General features: G+C 33.2%; 1 protein-coding gene across 8 annotated transcripts in view; it reads right to left on the reverse strand.

Moving 5' to 3' along the window:
- Nucleotides 1-1,516: 1,516 nt before the first annotated feature.
- CCSER1 (coiled-coil serine rich protein 1) overlaps nucleotides 1,517-23,809 on the reverse strand; it is a 1,108,361-nt gene continuing 1,086,068 nt past the window's right edge. For 6 of the 8 annotated variants that reach the window (XM_074343839.1, XM_074343854.1, XM_074343875.1 and 3 more), the window contains one exon: nucleotides 2,210-8,904. In XM_074343839.1, coding sequence (XP_074199940.1) covers nucleotides 8,419-8,904 — 486 coding nt within the window. In that variant the 3' untranslated portion in view covers nucleotides 2,210-8,418. The other 2 variants (XM_074343893.1, XM_074343903.1) reach the window with 2 other exon arrangements.

Consider the following 23,809-nt stretch of genomic DNA (forward strand, 5'->3'; position numbering starts at 1 on the left):
ATTTGTACAGTCTCTTTTGAAAGATGAATGTAATCATCTTTGGGGCAAAACCAAATTGCATATTTCCAATGACTCCAATTTTATGTTTTATGTGATAGCATGATTGTCCTAATCTATGTAATAGGCTTATCTGTAATGTGAATGAGTTGATGTGAATGGCTGTGTTGGTTCCTGAACTTCATTATGAAAGATGCCTCTGGAAACTTCTACATTCAGACCTTGTTTCTGAAAGTAGGGGTTGATGTAACTCTTACTGATTAGATGAGATGTTAGTTTAAGTTGATCTACAAATATCCTACATCAACTTTTTGTGTTCTACTAATTATGTTGATTATCTTTCTGACTTTTTATTATGACTCAGGTAGATTAATGTTTATTCTTTTAATTTCAACAACATGTAATATTATTATCTCGCTAGCCTACATCTGTTCTTAGGCAATTATAAATGGTAGGTTTTCATTTTAGTTTCCACACACAAGACAATCCTTCAATATACTGTTTAAAATCTTTATATTCAGTTTTTTGCAACATGGAAGTCTGCTGGTTAGCCATGTGTTTTTTGTTCTTTGTTTTGTTTGTTTGTTTATTTCTTTGTTTCTTGCCAATAAATATTCTTTATTTTAAGGAACTTATATACAGAACAGTGATTATGGCTAGTGAGATGGTGCTACAGTTTTATCAAATGTACTCAACTTAAGTGATACTTGGATCCAAAAGCTGTCAGGTAACACTTTTGAGCCATCTGTTCTGTTTAAGGATAAAACTCTTATCAGCCTCTGACCTAAGGTATCCAGTATAGACTCTTTAATGTCAGCCATATAGTTGAATTTCTGGGATGTGGTTAGATTTCACTGTTCAGTAGATTTCAAGACTGTGTATGTATGTATATCCCTCCTTATTTCTAGCTCTTTTTTAATAGAAAATATATATAATGTTGAGTCCAAACTGGCATAAGAGATAAGAACACCTTCCACATGGTTTCTAACTAAAAATTAACCTTACTTAAATATTTCCTTTTTCATGTATAAGAACCTGTGAAGGGAAAAATAAAATTAACCCAAACAATAGCAATGCATCACAACATGCAAAAGCATCTTCTAGCATCATTTTGTTTTTTAGTTTTAGTCACATGATTACCCGTGTATTATAAGTAATGCTTTTAGATGAAGCAATACCCTTTTCTACTGTGAAATTAGAGGTCTAGGGGAGCCCTACACGTGAGACTAAACCAAGTGCTACACTTGGCTAAATTATAATTAAATTACTTTTCTGTGATTATAACCATAACCAAAGGGTTTGTAGATGATTGCAAACAGAATTTAAAAGTGGAGTTTATGCATTCTCATTAAGTCTTCAAAATAATCTCTAAAAGTTAATACCATCACTAATTTAATTAAAAAAATCAATACAGTGGTTTTTGACATTCTTTATAGAAAAAAAGAGTTCAGAATCAAAGGGAAACTCTTCCTGTGGTCAGGAAAATGGATTGAATCTTAAATCAAAAGGTCATACTACATATAAATTATAAAATACATTGGTCATTTCAGCTTTTTGAAATCACATTATATAAAAGCATACAACAGAAGAGCACCATTTACTATGAAGTTGTAAAGTTACAGACAATATCTGATTAACTCAAATAGATAATATTAAGGTATACTTTTAAAGCCTGCAGTAGCATTTTAAGTATGTTCTTTCCTATTGGCTGTTATGGATGCCAAACAGATACATATTCATGCACTGTTTCAAATGCTTGAGTAGCTATTCTGATTCATTCATCTTCCAGCCATTTTAGAAAACTCCATATGTGTGTTTGTGTGTGTGTGAGAGAGACAGAATTTAGAAGAATTTTGTATTTTTTGTATTGTTACAAAATATATAGAATCAAGAAACAATTTCATAAATTACAAAGTCAAAACATTGAGATATATTTTGAACTCTGATAAGTTGTAAAAAAAAAAAAATGAGGCTAAAGAGTACAGTCTAGAATGAAAAGATTCCATACATGTCTTGAAATGAAACAACAGTATCATATTCCTGTAATGGTGCCTGGGATATTGTACATTGTCACTGTGTATCAGAAATGGGGAAAATAGCATGGGGGCAGAGGATGTGGAAATAGAAGTGATGTCACCTGGATGATGAAGTAAGTGGCTTATTTCCCTTCTCCCAGTCATCACAACTGCAAGGACCTAGAAATAAATCACATTGCTTTATGCCCAGTGTGAATACATGTGTAAAACAATCTATCACCAAGACAGCTTCAGAACAAATTAATGTCATAATGAAAGCAGTCAAGTACCACACAACATATTTGTTGTTTTAAAATTTATTTTGCAGAAGAATTATGCATATTTTTCCAATTGCCATGCTTATCAATCTTTTCTCAGAATATTAGTCAAATGGTGAAATTTCCATTAAATAAAATCACTGATCTTTTTGGGAAATCAAGAACCACAAAAGAAATTATACTATGGCATTCAATATTACTAAAAATTATAATTTTCACAGTAATTTGCTATTTATTATCTTTCTCAGTAAATTTTTAGTTTTAGAGAATAGAAAATATTGGAACAAATGTTAATAATCTCAGACCAACATATATTAGAATACATCAAATTGTATTTTTCCCCTAAAATTAGGATCTAGCTAAGTTCATATTCCAATTCCCTTGAATTCCTGAAAACAAGATTTTGGAAGAGACAATTTATGGTAGGGTTATTCCTTACTCACATATTATTTAGGTATACATTATTAACTACAAAATGAAATGTAATTCCTATAAAAATTTAAGACAGATAAATTTCTAGTTCTCATTTAATTTCAGTTCTTTCTGAATGTTTAAGAAACTTTAAATCAGCTGTTAATTTTTGTCCCTACATGGAAACATCCAATTTTGCAGTTACCTTGTTGTGTAAATGTAAGGCAGCACAAACATATCAAATTCAACGTATGTATCAATATCCTCAGAAAATAAAGGAAAGAAATAATAAGATAATCTGGTAACAAGGTTACTTTTCATCTACTGTATGTTTTCCTTATGTTACTTTATTGATCCTCTGCTTTAAAAAATATAACATGAAATTACTTCTCAGCATTTTTCCCAGTTGCCTTCAAGAAATGAGAACTAGGATGTCAGATTTTCTAGGTGGTTATCTGGAAATGCTGAAAGTGCTTTCCTCTCAGGGTTTTGTATTTATTAATCCAAACATCAACAATTGTTCTTAAAAACCTTTGGAATGAGTAGTATTCTGGTTTGCTGACATTGATCATTGCTCAGATTTTCTTTCCCAGCTGTATCGATGGAATTTTAAGAGTAAAGGAGATTGAGGCAGCACATGTATACTTGAATCATTCTGCCTCCTTGGGAGTAAGCCTAACTCTGGAGGGAAGCATAGTATAAATGGAAAGATCAAGGGTCATGAAGTCTAGTTCTGTTAAACATACCTGTTGTGTGTCCCTGGCAAGTTACCTAACCTTTCTGATCTCATCTATGAAATGAGTAAAACAATAGCAAACTTACTAGGCTGCTGTAAGCTGAAAATGAATGCTATGGACTGGATGTCCAGTCCCCCCAAAGTTAAATGTTAAAGCCTTAACCTCCATGTGATGGTACTTGGAGAAGGGACTTAGGAAAGTAATTAGGTTTAGATGAGGTCTTGATGATGGGACCCTATGATGGGATTAGTGACCTTATAAGAAGAGAAACAGACCACAGCTTGTTTACTCTCTGCCATATGAGAAAACAGAGGACACAGCTGTCTGCAAATTAGGATTTGAATCAGCTCTCACCTTGACCTTAGACCTCTGGGCTTCTAGAGCTGCAGGAAATAAATGTCTGTTGTTTAGGCCTCCCAGTCAGTGGTATTTTGTATTAGCAGCCAGAACTTACTAGAACAGTGAGGTAATGTTTGGAAAGCATGATCAGATGAATTTTATGTTCAAGAGGAAGAAGTATGCTCGTTAGATTAAACTAGTGAAGTTAATGGGGCTACAGTGAAAGTTCTCTAGAAGGAAGTGTGATAGCCCACATTCTAGCTCACTTACTCAGGTGGGAGAAGCTTCTCTGTATTAATCAACAGTTGCTATCGTGTCATCACTTCTGTGGGAAATTCACAAGGTCTGGAAGAGGGTGAACTGTCTTCATTCAGTTCCACGGTAACATGCCTTGAGAATGATAGCTTTGACTTGTTTTTGAGTTACGCTACTTGGAACTACAACTGGGTTCTGAGAAAGATCAAATTTATTGTAAATAAATAGTTGGTGGATATGTTTGTGATTCTGTTGGTGAAAGAACTTGGCACAGATTGAGATTTGAAAAACATTTGGCAATGATAATGTATATTGTTAGAGAAGTGGGCTTCTTTGTTTAGTTGGTTGGGAGTTGGCCATTTGTTTTTATACTATGGTGCAATTCAGGTTTTCTAAGAACCCAAACTAGTTTATATTTTCTATCATCCCTGCCATGTGTGTAGATACATCCTAGAGCTGGCATGACAAATGTAACACACGGGAAAAGAAAAAGAAAAAAAGTATAAATTACTTAAGAATATTATGTGTGATTGAATTATTTCTTTCTTGAGGGAAAAAAAAAGAAAATACATTTAAAAAGACATGATAATAAAACCTAAATAGAGTCAAGCCCCAGAATGCAATTGAAATCCAGGTATAAATGAATCAGTGCTGCATTTAAATGGGTATATCGCCAGGGAAAAGCCTCTGGCCGTGGGGAATGTGACTCAGCAAGAAGAAAGGCAATCACAGACAGCACCTTTTCAGTCATCCCCCTTTCTCTTCCACGTTGATCTACACGTGGTTTAATGCAATTGTAAGTGGCTGTTTTGAAGCACTTCCTACTTCTATGAATATTTGGAATATAAAATTCTGAAAGTGAAAAAGTGGAACAAAATTGAGATTATAATGATAAAACTATACCCAATATTCCAAGTTACCCACCATAGTGGGTTACCACTTCTTAATAATGAGAAAGGTGATAATGAATGTGGGTAATTGTGGAGAAGTAGTACTCACCATTCAATAAACTGCTCCTACTACTCTATCAGCACCTAAGTGATTATGAAAGATCTTGGGAGGACTAGTGGAATGTGACCATTTGTCATGGGAATGTGGTCTTTAAATACATGATAATAAAGAGAAAATCTTAACTCTTAGGGGAGATATTATTTCCATTAAACACACCCAAGGTAAAGAAAACAAAACAAAATGTGAAGTTCCCTTTGAATTCAGTAAATTATTTTGAATACAGTAACACTCAGAAAATAATAACAGGCTAGGATTGAATCTTGGGAAATAGAAGATGTAAAACACAGGTCATAGACTTGGATTAATTATGGAAATCTTTGTAAACATTTTAAGTTAGGTAAGCATGGGCATATCTACAAATGTTTAATGTGGACTAGAGGCTGGTTATTTTATTTCTATCTCTAATCAATAAGTAACAGAAACGACTTGAATGATCTGTGGCCCTAGGTCCTTACCCTGAGCATATTGATACTGGTTGATTCACATTGTCAGCATCACAGCTACAGTTTCATGGTGTCATCTGCACAAAGATGATGATGATCCAAAGAAGCAAAAATAGTTTGAGAGAGAATAATTTTGCTGCGACTCTTAGCATATAAAATCATTTGAAAAAAAAATTACTAAGTTCATAGAAAGACAGTTGCATGTTCCAATTATTATAAAAATGAGAACAGTTTATTTCAGGTGGAAACAGCTTTTCCTCAAGGAATGTCTCTTCTTAGGTGTCCTTTAACACACATTCTAAATTCAGAAGAGAAACTCTGCAGCAAAAATCTTACAGGTTTACTTAGGCTTAGCTACACATACACATGCACAGAAGAAACAGAAAGGGAAAGAAAAGACAACTGCTCCCATCAGAAAAACAAGCACTTTTTCCCCCTGGTGTCATGTCTTTGGATATGTACCGCCTTGGAGAAATGTATAAATCATTTTTATACATGGAACTGTCTTAGAAAACTAGAGATTTTAGTACAAAGAAATCAATTTGCTGAAAGAATGCCCACATGAGTTCTCTATGTACACAAGAGGAACTTACAAAGGACCCCTGCTTTACAGTTACTGATGTACATTGGCGTGGTGGGCTTACACCTTCTCCAGGCCTGAGTTACACTTAGTATTACAAATAATATTATAACAATGCTGAAAATACTGATACAAAACAGCTTTAAGATGATATTTCCAAAAAATACCCCTCCTTTTAAAATTGAACTGTTTAATCCAGGTTTTCTTTTTGAATGTTTCAGCTTTAAAAAAGATTTTTCAAGAAAATACTAGTGTTTAAAACATTCTCTTAAAATGTCTATTAAATGACACGTTTTCTTAAATAGATTATTTCTTACAAAGTATAATTCAAAAGTCTATCTTCCAGGAAAACAAAACTATAAACTCCAGAAGTCCAAAGCAAAAACATTATTTGTGATACATAGTTTTTCCATATCCTGGGAAAAAATCCTTGATTCTTTTACTGTGCTAATTTATTTACAGACTTCAAATACTCTAACAACACACACCAACGTTCAGGACAAATGAAGCTGAATTCCACAATAAGTCATCATAATTTTTCTATCACTTCTTAAATATTTTCTAGCCCAAAATGTCTGTCTGCATGAATATTATAACTTCTAAAGTATAGTGGGAATTTTAGATAGCAGTCTCATTAAGCCAAGCAAATTGCAGTGTGCATTATTCTCTTTTGGCAGAATTAAAAACACACAAAGAAAGAAAACATTTGGCAAACATTTGTCTTGATGCACATGTGTTTTCCTTTGGAAAACCAAAATTACAAGAACATTGCATTCACTAAACTCTTTAGTCTTATCAATTCTAATCAAAGTTTAAAAATTGGTCAAAGTTTGATAGTTAAAACTGGGGGCAGGGAATCTAATGGCTTTCCCCAAAGCGTAGATCTCAAATGCACTTTTGCATTAGGAGAAGCGTTTCACATATAGCCATAATTTAAGCAGGTTGGTCAAATGCCATGCTAAAACTGCTATCTCAGTTTCCCTTTGTTCATTTCATGGATTCTGACTGTTAGTGCAAGGGAAACAGATCATGCAGTAGGTATGACAATTTCAATTTGCATGGACTATGCCTAATAAGGGCTCAGTTGTTAGCTTTTATGGTTGTGTAAGAAAACTACAGCCCTGATTCTGACTGGTCATTTTAAAATTATTTATTTATTTCTATAGCTGTAATCAACTCTGCTATTGATTAAACATAAAGGAATTATTTTATTCATCTCAGGTGCACTTAAGTATAAAACATAATAGGCCTTGTTTGTTAAAGGGAAATATTTGCCATCAAACAAGTATGCCTGTTAGAGATTTATTTCTAAGATCAAACTGCCAAAGTTTACAGATATTTCACTTTCTCTTCTAAATCTAGATGACTGAATAGTCAAAATAGTATACAACTGGGCTACCAAGAAAATGACTTTGTTTCTCAATTTATCGTGTAGTCAATGATATGGGTTAATGTATGTAAAGCAAAATTGGACACACATAAAAAGTGAAAATTTAAAAAATACAAGGAAAGTGAAGTCAAATAATATTCTTAGAATGTTCCATCCTCAAATTTAAAAAACTGCTGATATAACCATGCTGGTGACTCAAAGAGCATAGCATGTCATGCTTTATGCATCATTTGACCAAATCCGGCCCACGTTACCACCTCACTGTGTTATGTCATAGTACTTCAACATCAATAGCAAAAACTTAAAGCAAATTTTTTCAAAGATCAGAGCTGTCATTCTCTATTTGGCTAGCAATTACTCAGTCTGAAATCCTTTGTGAACTAAACGTGTAGAGGGTAAAAGAAATAGCACTTTCCCCCTTAATAGTATGGCAAGATGAGCTTGAATGTATGTAACAGAGAGACGAACATGTCTCTAGGTTACATGCAAGAAGCTTCATTCTTCAAATAAACACACCACCAAATATAAGACTTTAAAATCCGTCTTGTCTTCTCCTATTAACTATGTAATTTAAAATTCTTTACAATTCCTTCATCTATTTTATTCCTCACATCTATTTTCACAGTAACAGCATTAAGCGAACAGAGTGCTATTTGATATTACCTTCTGAAACTTCACTGCATATAAGTGACTGATAAAGATAAAAGATAAATTGTGGACTATATAAACCGGCAAGATGGTCTCATTTATTATACATACATATAATGAAGTCTCCAAGGCTATTAAACCTAATTCAATTAACATGCTTAAACCCTCATTCTAAAAAAACAAAGTGTGTCAAATTCTTTGTTTATAACTAAAAATAAAAAGTAATAAGAAATACATGACAATTTTAATATGAGCTATGCACGAGAAACACTAACCATCTTTATCCTACCCAGAGACAGGACAGGGTGAGTTAACTAGCCATCCTGCTGGCCTAGAGTCTGCAGCTCAGTTGTATGTAAATTGTGATGGAGAAAAACGTTCTTCCTGCTGTACATGTGTAAAGAGATTGGCCCTCTGGGTGGCTGTCCGAACCTGCCTGTGAAGGTTGAATGCTGACGGGCCACAGTGGCTGGGTCCTTTGGTTTCTCTGAGAAGGTGGAGAGCCCTTCTGTCTTAGCTGTTGTCTTCAGAGAGCTCTGCCCCACAGTGGCCCGTAAGTTCTGGGTGACTTCTGACGTGAGGGTTTCGTAAGTTCCTCTAGAGTGTTTGATGACTTCCACTAGTTCCTTGTCCTTCAAAAAATTACTTAAACATAGACTTGAGAGTTGATAGGTTTTGCTTTTGTAGGGGCTTGTCTGGTCTGCTGCTGAGTATCTAAAACGGTCCTCGGTGGGAGTATGCACTGCTTTTCTGTCCCTTGTGCTGAGACTTTGGCTCACAATTCGATTTCGATATGTAGCCTATGGTAAAGACATAGAAAGGAAAAGATGTCTTTAAAAAAAACTACATTCATACCACACCTCGAATACAGAGTGGTGTTTTCACATTTGTGTTCAAAACCCTAAGTTTTCAATAAGGCTTAAAAAACAATCAGAAGACTTCTCCATGAGATTAAATTTCCTAGTATAATACTACTACAAATAGTGGTTAAATGGGTAATTTACTCTAAAAGGCACTTATTAAAATACATTTTTAAGAGCAGTTTCAAGTTGGCAACAAAATTGAGAGGAAGGTACCAAGATTTCTCATATACCCTCTGCCCCTGCACATTCATAACTTCCATTATTATCAACATTACTCAACAGAATGGTGGTACTTTTTATGAGGGATGAACCTACAATGACACATCATAATCACCCAAAGTCCATAGTATACCTTAGGGTTCACTCTTGGAGTTCTACATTCTATGGGTTTCGATAAATTTATAATGACATTGATTCATTATTATAATACCATACAGAGTCTTTTCAGTGCCCTAAAATTCCCTGTCCTTATCTCTCTCCTCCTCCTCCAACTCTTAGCAACCACTATCTGCATAGTTTTGCCTTTTCAGAATGTCATATAATTGGACTCATACAGTACACAGTCTTCCAGACTGGCTTACTTCACTTAGTAACATGCATTTCAGGTTCCTTGATGGCTTTTCATGGCTTGACAACTCATTTTGTTTCAAAGTTGAACTAAAAGGCATTTGAAATTTATTTATTTAATTTTCTAAATTTGAATTCAATGGTTTTCTTGGAGAATACATATTATTTTAATAAGTAATAAACATCCACATATGAAGCTATAATTTTTGTTGGATTTAACATGCTATATTTACTTGAGTGTACTCTCAGAGAGTTTTAGAATTATCAATATTATGATTCGTATCAGCAAAGTGGTAACCTAGAAATTTAAGGAACTAAAAAAAAAAAAGTCATTCCAATGACCTACAGTGAATAATAGAGCACTTAGAAGAAATCTCAGCACATGTTTCATTTAGGCTTTTGGATGCACTTTATTAATCAAAATAAGGTCCATGAATATTTGCCACTTTATTTCTCACAAGAAGTTTGTACTCTAATGATGGGAACAAGACATAGCTTATTGAATCATGTCATGGAGGAAGCAAAGATTACAGGTTGGTGCCAGAATTTCTCTTGAAGAGGGCACTGCCTTGGTTTAGAAAAGTACATTGATATGGAAACTGACTAGCTGGTTTATTGCTCTGGTGGCAAAAAAAAAAAAAAAATGTGAAAGATTTATTGTTGTCACAAAGGAGGAGGAGAAAAGGGAAGAGAAGGAGATGAGAGAAGAGAATAGCACACGTGGCAGTAGGCTAGTACAAAATGTGCTGAAGAAGCCAGTGGAAATTTCTGCGTACCATCTAAATGGCATAATTTCTAATACCCATCTTTTCATTGTTCCTTAGAAAACCATTTCTCCAAACATGATCTCTACCACAAGCCCCAATTTGTTTATCCAGCCACTGTCAGTTTGATTAATTAACATGGGTAATCTAACATAAAACCAAACAAACATGATTTTGACCCTGAAACCTATTCTTGCCCAAATAATCCCCTTTTCTCTTTTTCCTCATACACCTTTAAATCAAGTCCTTGCTGATGTACTGCAAAAATTCAACTTTAAGTTGTCCACTTCTCCTATATCCAGTCTAACCTCCTGATCCACTTCTCTGGCATGTATTAAGCATTTAATAAATATTTGCTGAATAAAGTTTTTCTGATTGAGATAATATATAGTATTTATTATGTATCATATGGCAAGCATTCTTCTGATCTCTTACATATTGAACCCCCACAAAAGTCTTTCAGGGTATCTTCTATTATTCCTGTTAAATAGGCTGGAAAGCTGAAGCACAGAGACTTTGTGATGCAGGATAGTCTACTTGATTAACCACGAATTCATTCAGCCTCCCAGTATTTCCATGGGAATATTTCAAAAATGTATCACATTTTTCTAAAGTAAAGTAAGTACATGTAGAACCACACTGTAACTTAAATTGATACTTTAAGATTATTATTCCTGAGATGCAGCTCTCCAATTTTCTGTAAAACTTAAGTCTATTAGGGAATATCTTCAGGGTGTCCTTATACTCAGTGATTTCAAATTGAGGTATTTTGTTAACCATATCTTTTCTTTTTTTGTTGTTGTTTAATTGTCTTGATGTTTGCAGTAAATTGCCATTCTAGTTTTTTAATTTGTGCTTTCTTATACCAGACCCTTTCTATTATTTCTAATCTACCATTTTAACCCTTCCATAGATTTGGAGTAAAGATAGCCAGGCTGGTTACCTGATTGTATAAAGGAAGCACTGTATGAATTACAGATGTTTCAGGGATTTCTTTGGGGGTGGGTGAAAAAAACAAAAACAAAACTATTCTGATTCAATTATCATTATTCAGGAACTTTTCTGATTAACTTCTTCTTGGCTCTTTTCCAGTAATCTGGGTATTTAGACCTACTTAGCAATGTGAGATTTTATTTTCTCTTCATCTTTGTGACTTTAATTCTGTAAGATGCTTATTTAACTGTTGAATCAGTTACTGACAGATCCTCAAATCACACTGTGCTTAATATTTGTATCCAAATGTTAGAAATATAATGGATGCGAAATATTCTGAGAAAATGTTTCAGGACAAAAGAGACCTTGGTTAATTCATCATGATAATTAACATTTCTATTCTATTTCTATACATGCTGCCTAGGAACGTTGAGGGGATGGGTTGAGACTTCATTTCCATTACTTTAACATTACATTTGAGGAAATGTTTGTTATATTATGTGATCATTTTAACCTTCCTGGGATATTAAGTTGAATATACATTTTTAATAAGGACATACTGATAGGGATCAGATAACTCAGTCCCATAGGCAACATCAGTCCTCCCTCTCTGGTATAACATCTGATACTACAAGGGGCCTGTGCATCTACCACAAAAAGAATCACAATGAAGGATCTAACCTTCACTATTTAAAGAAAGACATATTTATTCATATTTAAATTATCCACTCTTATTTGTTTAGCATAGCTTGCTTTTGACATCTTAGATGGTTTTTTTTTTTTTTTTTTTTTAGTTCTTTGTGATGTTCACCATTAAGCCCAGGGCTAATGCCATGGATTTGGAGTCAGACATATAAGGATTCATTTATTAATTTGATAAATATTCATTGGGTTTTATTGAGACCACGGTACTGTATTACATGATGGGAGACAATGCTGTTCATGAGAGAAATGACTTGAAGAAGCTTCAGGTCTAATGTGAGAATCAACCAGAATCAGACAATTTCTAGCAAGTGACCATGGCAAGTCACTTACCCTTCCTAAATCTCCAATTTCCTCATTTGTGAAATGAAGATTTGCATTCACATCTGTATCTACATACAGGATTATTGTTAACATTCAATGAATTACTGTGTATGAAATATCTAATATTATACCTGAAGACTAGTTACCTTAGATGATAGCATCAATAATAATTACAGTAACAAAAGAAAGTGACCAATAAAGCTAGAAATTACTTTGATAGATGCTCATTTCATCCTTTAGAAGTTAAACCACTTTGTGTACTTCAGTCTTCATTTTAAAAAGCAAAGTAATTTACTCCAGAATATTTGAGTAATTTTACATTTATTATCATAATTTGGTTCCCCAGAATAGACTCAGAGACAAATATTTAAATAATTTGAGAAGTAACAAAAACTTTTTTGGAGAGTATTCTCAAGCCAATGCCTGGGGGAGGATAAAGAAAGCAAGATGGTCTAGCAGAGGGAGAGGTTAAATTCTGTGAGATTAAACTATCTCAGATGATTACACAGGGATATCTGAAGCTGGGGTGATTCTTCAGAGTTGTCCCCAATTTAGGCAAGTAATTGGGAGCCTTATATTTTTGGAATAGCAAGTGATTGGACATTGGCGGTCTATAACCACCTGCCAACTTTTTCACCAATTGTAAAAATGAAGACTTCAGTTGTGAAAATGTGTGCGTATGTCTGTGTGTGTTTGGGGCAGAGGGAAAGAGAACTCGGGAGCACACAATAGCTCCCACTACACCCATTATCCTATTTTTGTATTTAATGTTATGGGACAGTTTGGCACAATGAAAAGAACATTGAACGTTGGGCCAAAGACTTTAATCTTGACTGTATTGCTATCAAACTGTGTTATCTCTGATGACTAACTTTTCTGGGCTTTGTTTCTGGGCTTACTGAAAGAGATGACAAAACAGAAGATAAAAATTAAATCTTAAAGAAACTAATATTTACTCAGTCCTCTTCCAGTTCTAAAAGTCTGCATTTAAATACAGTTTTTTTCCATGTAGACGAACACAGGAATGATCCCCTTGATTCAAAACATAAAAGTATATTTTGGCATATTTATACATGTGCATTTGGTGGCCACGGCCCAGAGAGAAGTAGTTTTTCATCACGCTGCTAATTGATGTTAATTCCTTCTGAAGCTCTTAGGATCACATCCTCAAAGGGAACTTTCAGACACATGACTAGCCACATCTTTCTTAAAACTGGAATTAAATTCCCACAAACTAATATAATTATGTTAGTTTTTAGACAGTTTAGTTGTCAAACAGCTATTTTATTGCCTATCCTTAGAGTAACTTGAAGAGGATAGATGGATGGCAAATTTAGTGATTAATAAGTCAAATGTGAAGATTCTCTTTTTCCCTGTAATTTTTTTCCCCTCTCATTACTTTGATAGAGTATATAGTCTGCATTTCATTGAATCCAAGATGACTGATTTTACAATACATTATTATTTTATGTACCACTAAGAAAGAAAAACAAAACTTATGATGCTAATTAAAAATAAACAAAATGCACATTTGTTTTTCCTTGTTTATGGTGTACTCATTCATCAGTCACTAGCCTCTCATTCCAATTTCTTCTGTTTTCAGTTTCCTTTCTTAGGTTTGATAGACAGTCATTTTGCATTTGTTTCAGTGATACAACTTCATTTATATGTGAGTATATTTCTTACTTAGATGTCATAAAGCATTTGGTTTTTACTTTAGAAAAAAGTATGAAATTGAAGGCAATGCAATTACAAAAATTTTTTTCACTAATAATTGAAGTTAATACCCTCTTTCTTTCCTTGGCTTTTCATATACAAAATAACTTTGCTATAATACAAAATTATAGTAAAACCTTTTTGAAAATATTATTGGTAACTCAGCACACGTAGTACCAACACTGCATATAACTCAATTGAAGAAAGGACAATATGAAGCTATGATAAAATCCACACACTTAAAGCAATGTAAACGCCACTGCAACTGCAACCTGGTTGAGAGTAGTGACTATAAGATTTATCCTGATTTTAGGGGTTTTATTACATTTAAAAATTATCTCATAACTGATGCAAAATAGAAATACAATAATCATGTCAGTGTGCACAGCCCAGTTTTCATTAAGGCAGGATGATATGATGATAGAATTTATAAGGAGGAGAGCAATGTTTGAATCATTGATGAATGAATCTCATAATTTACTTTTGAAGACTTTTTTGTATGTGAACTATATTGGTAATTGCTAAAAATATCAGGCAACAACTTTGTAGTTTCTCACACAGATTAAAACTTGATTATTTTATTTGATTTTAAAACATATTTTTCCACAAATGCTTTTCACTTAACCAAAAATAGTATTGTTTTACAACTAGAATTGTTCCTAAAGGAATAGAAATACTTGAAACAATTCCCAATAGCTAACTAGAAAAAAAGGCATTACGTTAGAAGAACGGCTAATGTTAAATAGTATTTTACCAAATCAAAAAGATTACTGAAAATATTAACATAATTTGAGTTCAAATAAGAGATATACATAAAATTATGTTAAAGTAAGCCAGCATTATCACTAGTCAGAGTTCTTGTAGCAGGAGAAGCTAAGTAGTAACTTGGGTAATCACAACGAGAAACATGCCTCCTGAATAAGTTTATGGCTTCCCACTAATGAGCCTCTAGATCTAGTAAGCAACATACGCAATGCAGAATACTGTATGTTTTATGTTCAACAGTAGACACTGACCTTTACCCATTCCTGTACCCAAGCCAACTAAAATAAAATTTCATAAGGGTAGGGGGCATTGCCTGCCTTGCTTAATGCTGAGTCCACTGCTCCTAATCGTGCCTAGCACTTACCAGTAACTCCTTAATATTTATACAGTCCAAAGAAGAATCGACTACTGTATTTTTTCCCTTACTGATACAGCTTATCTAATATGGAATGTTCTGTCTCTTGATATTTTTCTCTCACTGATGAGTTGATTACTTTGATCTATTTAAACTGATATACCTAAAGCATTAGATATAAAAGCAACAGAAAAAAATCTCCTTTGGTACATTTTGTCAAGACTGTAGAAAATGAGTTTAAAGAGTTATTGTAGAGCAGTACTTCTTAATCTCTTTTGTCCCCATTTGTCAACATGACATATAAAGACATATTTCTTTGGCCAAAACCAGGGTTATGAAAATACTCCTATTAAAATATCCTTAACTCTTTTTTTCTTCCATTTATGCTAACATTCGGGATCCATAATCTTCTCTAATTTATAAAAATAATAAATTGTGGTGCTGTAGTAGTAGTAGAAGCCCTATACTACTTAAAATATAGACTCAACACACGAGACCCATTTGACACTGGCTTTGTAACCTGAATATTAATTGAATAGGTCACTTCATTAGTGCAGAAAATAAATGATGATGGCAGGAGCTGAGGTAGTACAATCAATGACAGAACAAACTATATTAATTTAATTATTAAAATAAATTCATTAATCTAAAGGCAGGATAATAGAAACTTTTAATACTGTGATATCAAGAAGTCATCTGTGTACTGTAAAATATAATTACATATATGAAAAGCACTTTGAATAAAGGCATGTACAAATATAACTTGCTAATAAGTAAAATATTAAAATCTGTAAGTCTTAAATGTAATAATTTCCATTTTCTTTACTGTATAATTATTTGTATAAATAATTGCATTAAACTGCTTTGTTGTTTAATGACAATATAACATAGATTGTATCACTTTTAAGTATAGTTGATTTATAATGTTGTGTTAGTTTCTGTTGTACAGCATAGTGATTCAGTTATACATATATATATATATATATTCTTTTTCACAATCTTTATCATTATAGGTTATTATAAGATATTGAATATAGATCCCTGTGCTAAACAGTAGGACCTTGTCATTTATCTATTTTATATATAGTAGTATCTGCAAATCCCAAATTCCTAACTTTTCTGCCCCCTTCCATTCTCCACTGATAACCGTAAATTTGTTTTCTATGTCTGTGAGTCTGTTTTGTAAATAAGTTCATTTGTATCATTCTTTTTTAGATTTTATATGTTAGTGATATCATGTATTTGTCATTTACTTTCTGACTTCACTTAGTATGATAATCTTTAGGTCCATCCGTGATGCTGTAAATGGCATTATTTAATTCTTTTTTATAGCTGAATCATCTTCCATCGTATGCATACATCACATCTTCCTTATCCAATCATGTGTTGATGGGCATTTATGTTGATTCCACGTCTTGGCTCTTGTAAATAGTGCTGTTATGAACATTGGGGTGCATGTATCTTTTCAAATTGAAGTTTTCTCTGGATATTTGCCTAGGAGTGGGATTGCTAGATGATAGGGTAAGTCTATCTTTAGTTTTTTGAGGAATCCACATACTGTTCTCCATAATGGCTGCACCAAACTACATTCCTACCAACATGTATGAGGATTCCTTTTTCGCCACACCCTCTCCAGTGTTTGTCATTTGTGAATTTTTTAATAATGGCCATTCTGACCAGTGTGAAGTGATACCTCATAGTAGTTTTGATTTGCATTTCTCTGGTAATTAGCGATACTGAGCATTTTTTCATGTGCCTCTTGACCATCTGTATGTCTTCATCGGTGAAATGTCTGTTTAGGCCTTCTGCCTGGTTTTTGATTGGGTTGTTTGTTTTTTTGTTATTGAGTTGTATGAGCCATATATATATATGTATTTTCTGGAAATTAGGCCCTTATCAGTTGCATCATTTGCAAATATTTTCTCTCATTCTGTAGGCTGTCTTTAGGTTTTGTTTATGGTGTTGATTGCTGTGCAAAAGCTTATAAATTTAATTAGGTCCCACTTGTTTATTTTTCTTTTTATTTCCATTGCGTTGATAGACAAACGTGGGAGAATATTGCTAGGATTTATGTCACAGAATGTTTTGCCTATATTTTCTTCTAGGAGATTTATGGTGTTCTGTCTTATGTTTATGTCTTCAAGCCATTTTTTTGAGTTTATTTTCATATATGGTGTGAGGGAATGTTCTAACATCACTGATTTACATGCAGTCATCCAGCTTTCCCAACACCACTTGCCGAAGGGACTGTCTTTTCTCCATTGTATATTCTTGCCTCCTTTGTAAAGGACTAACTGATATACGTGTATAGGTTTATTTCTGGGCTCTCTATTCTGTTCCATTGACCCATATACGTCTGTGTTTGTGCCAAGATTACACTGTTTTGATTATAACTTTGTAGTATTATCTGAAGTCTGAGAGGGTTATGACTCCAGCTTTGTTCTTTTTCTTGGTATGGCTTTGACAGTTTTGGGTCTTTTGTGATTCCATACAAATTTTAGGGTCATTTGTTCTAGTTCTGTGAAAAATGTCCTGGGTAGTTTGATAGGGATTGCATGAAATCTGTAGATTACTTTCGGTAGTATGACCATTTCAACAATATTAATTTTTCCAATCCAAGAGCATGCGATATTGTTCCATTTCTTTAAATAATCTTCAATTTCCTTTTTTTTAAAAATAGTTCTTTCATTTCCTTGGTCAGGTTTATTCCAAAGTATTTTATTTTTTGATGCAATTTTAAAAGGATATGTTTTTCTACTTTCCTAATATTTCATTGTTAGTGTAAAGTAATGCAACAGATTTCTGTATATTAATCTTGTATCACACTGCCTTGATTAATTCATTTATCAGCTCTAGTAGTTTTTTTTAATGGAGTCTTTAGGGTTTTATATATATATAGTATCATATCATCTGCATATAGTGACAATTTTACCACTTCCCTTCCAATTTGGATCCCTTTTATTTCTTTTTCTTGTCTGATGGCTAGGACTTCCAGTACTGTGTTGAATAGAAATAGATTGTATCACTTTATAAGTTTTGCCTATAAATCTTTTCTTATCCTCAATGTGAGCAAATTTTCTTCTAAAATACAAACCAGAATACTTTTTAAACATCTTTAATGGAGTATATTGAGTTTTCCTATTGTGTCTTCAACCTAACCTTGATCTTAACTATTATTTTCTTTCTATCCAGTTAGCCCTGGAGACCAACATAAGGGTCACTTTAATACTCTTTTTTTAATAATCTTTATAAATCCTCTTAAATACAGGCCAAGTTAGAATTATGACACATTTTAGAGAAGAATGAAAAGGAATTATTCTGTACATAGTCCTCTTCCTGTTGAAGCACACACTTAAGGAAACTCTATTGTCCTACTTTCATAGGATGGGTTCTATACTGTTCCAAACAAATGCTATACTATCTATGGAATCTACTACTGAAGGAGATATCAAGATCTTTTTTTTTGTAAAACTCCATCAAATTAGTTTCTATTTTAGTTTTAATGAAGTCCACAGTTGACTTAACCCTGAGCCTATCAGAGAATTGAGTTATATCAAGTGATTTAAAGTTATGCCAAGGAAAAAACAACAGTAGGATTTATAGTCTTTAGAAAGCTTTATTTGCCTTTATTAAATTCCAAGCAAGCCTTGAATCTTGTGCAAAATACTACAGAATTAATTACAACAACAACAAAAATGGAATAAGATGATGATGAGTGCTTTCAAGACCTTGTTGTCTATCTGATGCCTGATGGTGAAAACATCTAGGGTGGGAAAGAAGTCTTGAATATACTAAGCTCAAGAGAGTGTATGTTGTATAATTTTAGGGAAAAAATGACTAGGAAGCAGATAAATCACTTTATCAAGATTTTATTTATATTAGTAGCAAAGATTTAGTGACTACTTACAATGTGCCAAGATATTTCTCTGTATTATTATGTTCAATCCTTATTAGAAGATTTTATCATAGCAAATTTAATGATGAAGAGACTGAAACTCTTACATTTAAGTGATTACCAGGATCCCAGGGCTTAGTGAATAGCATAATGTGGATTGGAGCTCAAATATTTAGATTTCAGAACTCAAGCTCTAAGGCAGGGGTTTTCTCAACCTCAGAACTATTTACATTTGGGACTATTTATATTTAGATTTAGTTTTGTTTTAGGGGACTGCCCAGTGAATTGCAGGATTTTTACCAGTATTCTTTGCTTCTCCCTATAAATGCCAGTAGTACCTGCACCCAGTTATCACAACCAAAATGTCTCCTGGAGGGCAAAGTTGCCCCCAGTTGAGAATTACTGGCATAAACCAAAATGCTTCTTTAAATCATACAGATAAAAGTGACCAATGCAGTACCTCTAAAAATAATCATACAAATAAACTGCTATCCTTTTAAAAAGATCATTTACAGCCACTAGAAGGTGAAATTAAGCTTTTATAACTTCTATTTTATTTTCTAAACACATATAATACTTATTATATGCCAGACATTCTTCTGGGCCCTTACAATTAATTTTTAAAATATTAGCTCATTTCCTAACCCAATTCAAAGTACTAATAAACATTGGCAGCATTTATAAACATAAATATTGCTCAATAACAGCAATAAAAAACCATACAGTATGGGGCATACAATTCAAAGGCTTCTTGTTTTAAAAATAACTTTTCATCCACATGGAGTTAATAGACTGTCATAAACTACTTAAAAAGCAAATGCCTTTTTTGATTTCAGTAACCTTTTTCTGAATAACCACCACTGAAGTGTCAGTATAAATTCAAACACAATTTATTAAAAAAACCTGTCCTTTTCCTGTCATCACTGAGGAAAAGGATTTCTAAAGCAGTTATAAATACCAGGACATTTTTCTGCACAAGAGTTGGCACATTACTGCATCTGTTGGTATCCTTAGATTTGGAATCTGTTTTCAGTGATAAGGAAGAGTTTTGTTACAGGTCTAGAAATACTCTCCCACAGAAGGATTGTATACAGAAGTCGTTACTGCTCTGCAAGCAGGAAGCCTTGTAATTAGTTGAAGTAATAACCAAAAAGAAACATTCAAAGGTTCTGGCAGACAAGACCTATTTTTTTTCAGATTGCACAAATTACCAAGAGGAAATTGTCTGGAGTTAAATTACTTCTTCTGGCTCAACCTCACTCCTGAATTCTTTAGGGGCAGTAAATCCTCCTGGTAGGCGTTTAGGATTCAACCAGGGATAGAGGACATGCACAAGATAAGCAAGGTGAATGTGAACAAGGTCAGCTAAAGGCCGAGTTCCCAAGAGAGAAAGGCCAAGGCATCTCCCTCTCCTCATGAGAAAAGTGAAAGCTCACAACAGTTTCCCACAAGCCTCTAGACATAAGGTTGACTGATCTGTATAGAGAAAATGAACTCCGAAAAGAATGAAATTCCGAGGAGCAATAATGAGTTATCTTTAAAACTAATGTGTATATGTGTGTGTGTGTGTGTTTTGTAACCCACTCAGGATAATTCTAGTTCTCTTTAGTTAAAATTTGATAAAAATGAGAATTGCAGGCAATCACTGCTTATAATAGCAATAAGGGTATATGACTAAGGACTCAATTCAAGAGAAACCTAAGAAAGTACAATTCTGCACAACTGATATTCCAGAAAAGTGTGATTTCTAAATACAAACGGTGAGAATTTAAGCTAAGTTTGTAAGTCTAAAGGAAATGGGTAGGTAATAATTTTTATGAGTTTGCACAGGAATGCACAATAATGGACAATTGTTGTGGTCTACTACAACAACAACATGAAAAATGAGTCTCTTGTCTGGACAGCCAGATGCCCAATATCTAGCACATAATGGTGCAGTGTTTCTTGAATGAAAGTAGTATCCAAAAAAATTCACAAAAAATCCTTTTATTCACATAATGTCTTTTGCATGAATAATTCAAAGGCTTTATAGCCAATTGCTGTAGATTTACAAGTTGGAAGTATTTCTTGTCTCCAACAATAGATTTTTAATCTAGCCTATTGTTTATGCCTCTTGTTTTCTGCTGGGAGACTTCTAAAAGTAAGACATAATTTACCTAACCTATAAGATAACATGAGAAAGGGAGTAAAATAAAAATACAGCAATTTTACACTGCTCACTTGCTTTATATCAGTATAACGTAAGGCAAGTTATTTTTAGGAGTAAGTTTGACTCACTGTGTAAAGGCAAGATGTAATTAAATATATGGTACAATTTAGGGGATACTACAAATATACAACTCATCTGTCATATACTTTATTATAGGTGGCTTTCACATAAAATATAATTTATCCTTGTAAATGTACATTAAAATTATTTTCAAGTAACTCAATTCCATTTTACAAATAGAAAACTGAGGCTCTTAATAATAATTAGCTTACTGAAGAGGACTCAGTAAAATAAGGTCTTTGAACTCCAAGTCATGTATTCTGTGATTTCTCTTCATCTGTCAAAAAAGTAAGTACCATTCCTGAACAGTTTGTTGATAATAAAATCTCACCTTTGTGTCAATCCCTTTAGGTTTATGAGATATTCTTTGCTTATTAATTCTGAATTTAGTTTATTATATAACATATACCCAAGCTTCATGCAGAACTTGCTTCTAGATAACTTGAAGTATAACACTGTTTGTTATTAGTCATTTAAACCTTTGTCTGAATCAGATTATCCCTGAAGAAAGGGGCTTGAAAGAAATCATGGGAAGGGGAGGTATCTAGAAGTTATAAATAATATGTAGGTAGATAAGAATGATGTTGAAAAAGGGAAACAGAATGTAGACGAATAGTATACCTCACTCCTGCTCCCGTCCCTGGCCCTGGCCTGTATAAGCACCAAAGTATTTATAGAGTGAAATAACCATTGGCCCAAGGTTACTGGATCACTTGAAGTGTCTTTCTGGATTCACTGGTTCATTTTTTGCAATATTTTTTCATTGTTTAAGTTTAAATATTTTAGTTTAGTTATATATACCCAGATTTAAAAATACATATTCCAGATGTACTTCAAATGTGATTTTTAGGTTACTAGCCATTTTATATTCGCTTTGGTTATGTTTTCCAACAGACACATGAACAATTTAAGGTAGACTGAATATCATTTAAGAAAATTCAGGGGACATGTTCAGGACAGAAATAGGATAAATAACAAAACTTCCTTTTTATACTTGGTGGTTTGGTGACATAATACTATTTAAAAGTCCTTGAAAGAATTTACAATATCAAAATATTATAAGCATGTATGGAAATATGAAGTATGCAAAGTGCTTTGGAATTTGTGATGAAGTAAGTTATTTTTATCTGATTTTCTGAAATGCTTTCATATAGTATAAATAAAGAGTAAGACAGCAGGAAATGAATTCTGGTATGGAAATGTTTGGTCAGGATATCATTACCTATAAGTTAGAACCAATTTTTAAAAGAAGCATGGAATTTCAAAAATACATTCTTTCACTGTGTAAAGAGTTGAGCCTTGGAGATGAGGTTTATTTAATAATAGCAAATTTTTTCAAATAACTAACCATCTTTTCCTACTTAGGATAAGTTTATGGGTGTTAGAAACACGATAGAGTGTAAAAAATTCTAAGGCTATGTTTTTCTTTTGAGAAGCTGCTTTATCAACACAAATCATTTTCTTTATAAACTCAGAGTAGCCTCAAAAAGTCTGCTAACAAAGAAAAAACAGATGGGCCACCAGCTTTAAAGTTGGTCATCCATAAAAGGATATAAAATTGATTTTTAAATAGAAAAAAAATCAATGAAGCACAAAATATAATGAGAGTGAGATGAAACATACAAATCGCTGTAATCTAAAAATTATTTTATTTTCATTTTTATTAATGTCATGTTTATCATTTTATTAATTTCAAATATCATAACCTCTTGCCCATTGAAAATATATTTTCATTTTGATCTAATAATAATAGTTCAAGAAGCAGTAGAGACTGAAAGTTAATGTAGTTTAATCCCTTGACTTTATAAGGAAACTGTGGTTAGAGTTAATAAGTGACTTACTTGCCCAAGATTATAAAATTGTTAGTAGCAGTTAACAACCAATTTCAGATTTCCCAAACCATTTTTAACATTTCCATTTGGAGCCCATCAAGTTTCATTTTAATGCATAGATACATGATACACATTTTATGTTTGAAAAACAAGGTCAAAAGGATTCATATTAGAATATTTAATTATATGTTCCAGCCATCATGCTATATTTTAATAGCACCCCTGAACTGTGGATATATAGATAGGGATGTGTCTGTTAAGTCTGTGGCATAAAAAAAGATGGATAAGTAGAAAAAATCTTTGAGTCGTACAAGGAATGGTATTTTGTGCTAAAGAAGGAGAAATGAAGATCAAGAGGTAACCATGTGATGGTGGAGATTATATATGCATGCACTGATCTTTGCAAGCTGTGTTCTGCTACAATAGGCTACAGTAGGTTATATGGTAACAGGATGTTGGCTCAGTGCAGGTCTATCTGCCTTACTCAGACTAAAGTCATCTTGAGGCAAAAAGAATAGCTTTCTCCATACAGAAAATCTGAAATTGTGTTTGGTACTTTCCTCTTTCTGTAATTCAATCCATCACTATTTTACAGTGATTCTACCATCATTCTGCTCATTTCTCTCCATCTCCATCCCTCTACTTCAAGACACCATCACATTCTGGCAGGGTTACTGTACCTTCACACACATACTAGAAAAAGTTATAGAAATCTTTTTA

Source organism: Camelus bactrianus, chromosome 2 (assembly GCF_048773025.1).
Source record: "Camelus bactrianus isolate YW-2024 breed Bactrian camel chromosome 2, ASM4877302v1, whole genome shotgun sequence".
In the NCBI taxonomy this organism is placed as follows: domain Eukaryota; kingdom Metazoa; phylum Chordata; class Mammalia; order Artiodactyla; family Camelidae; genus Camelus; species Camelus bactrianus.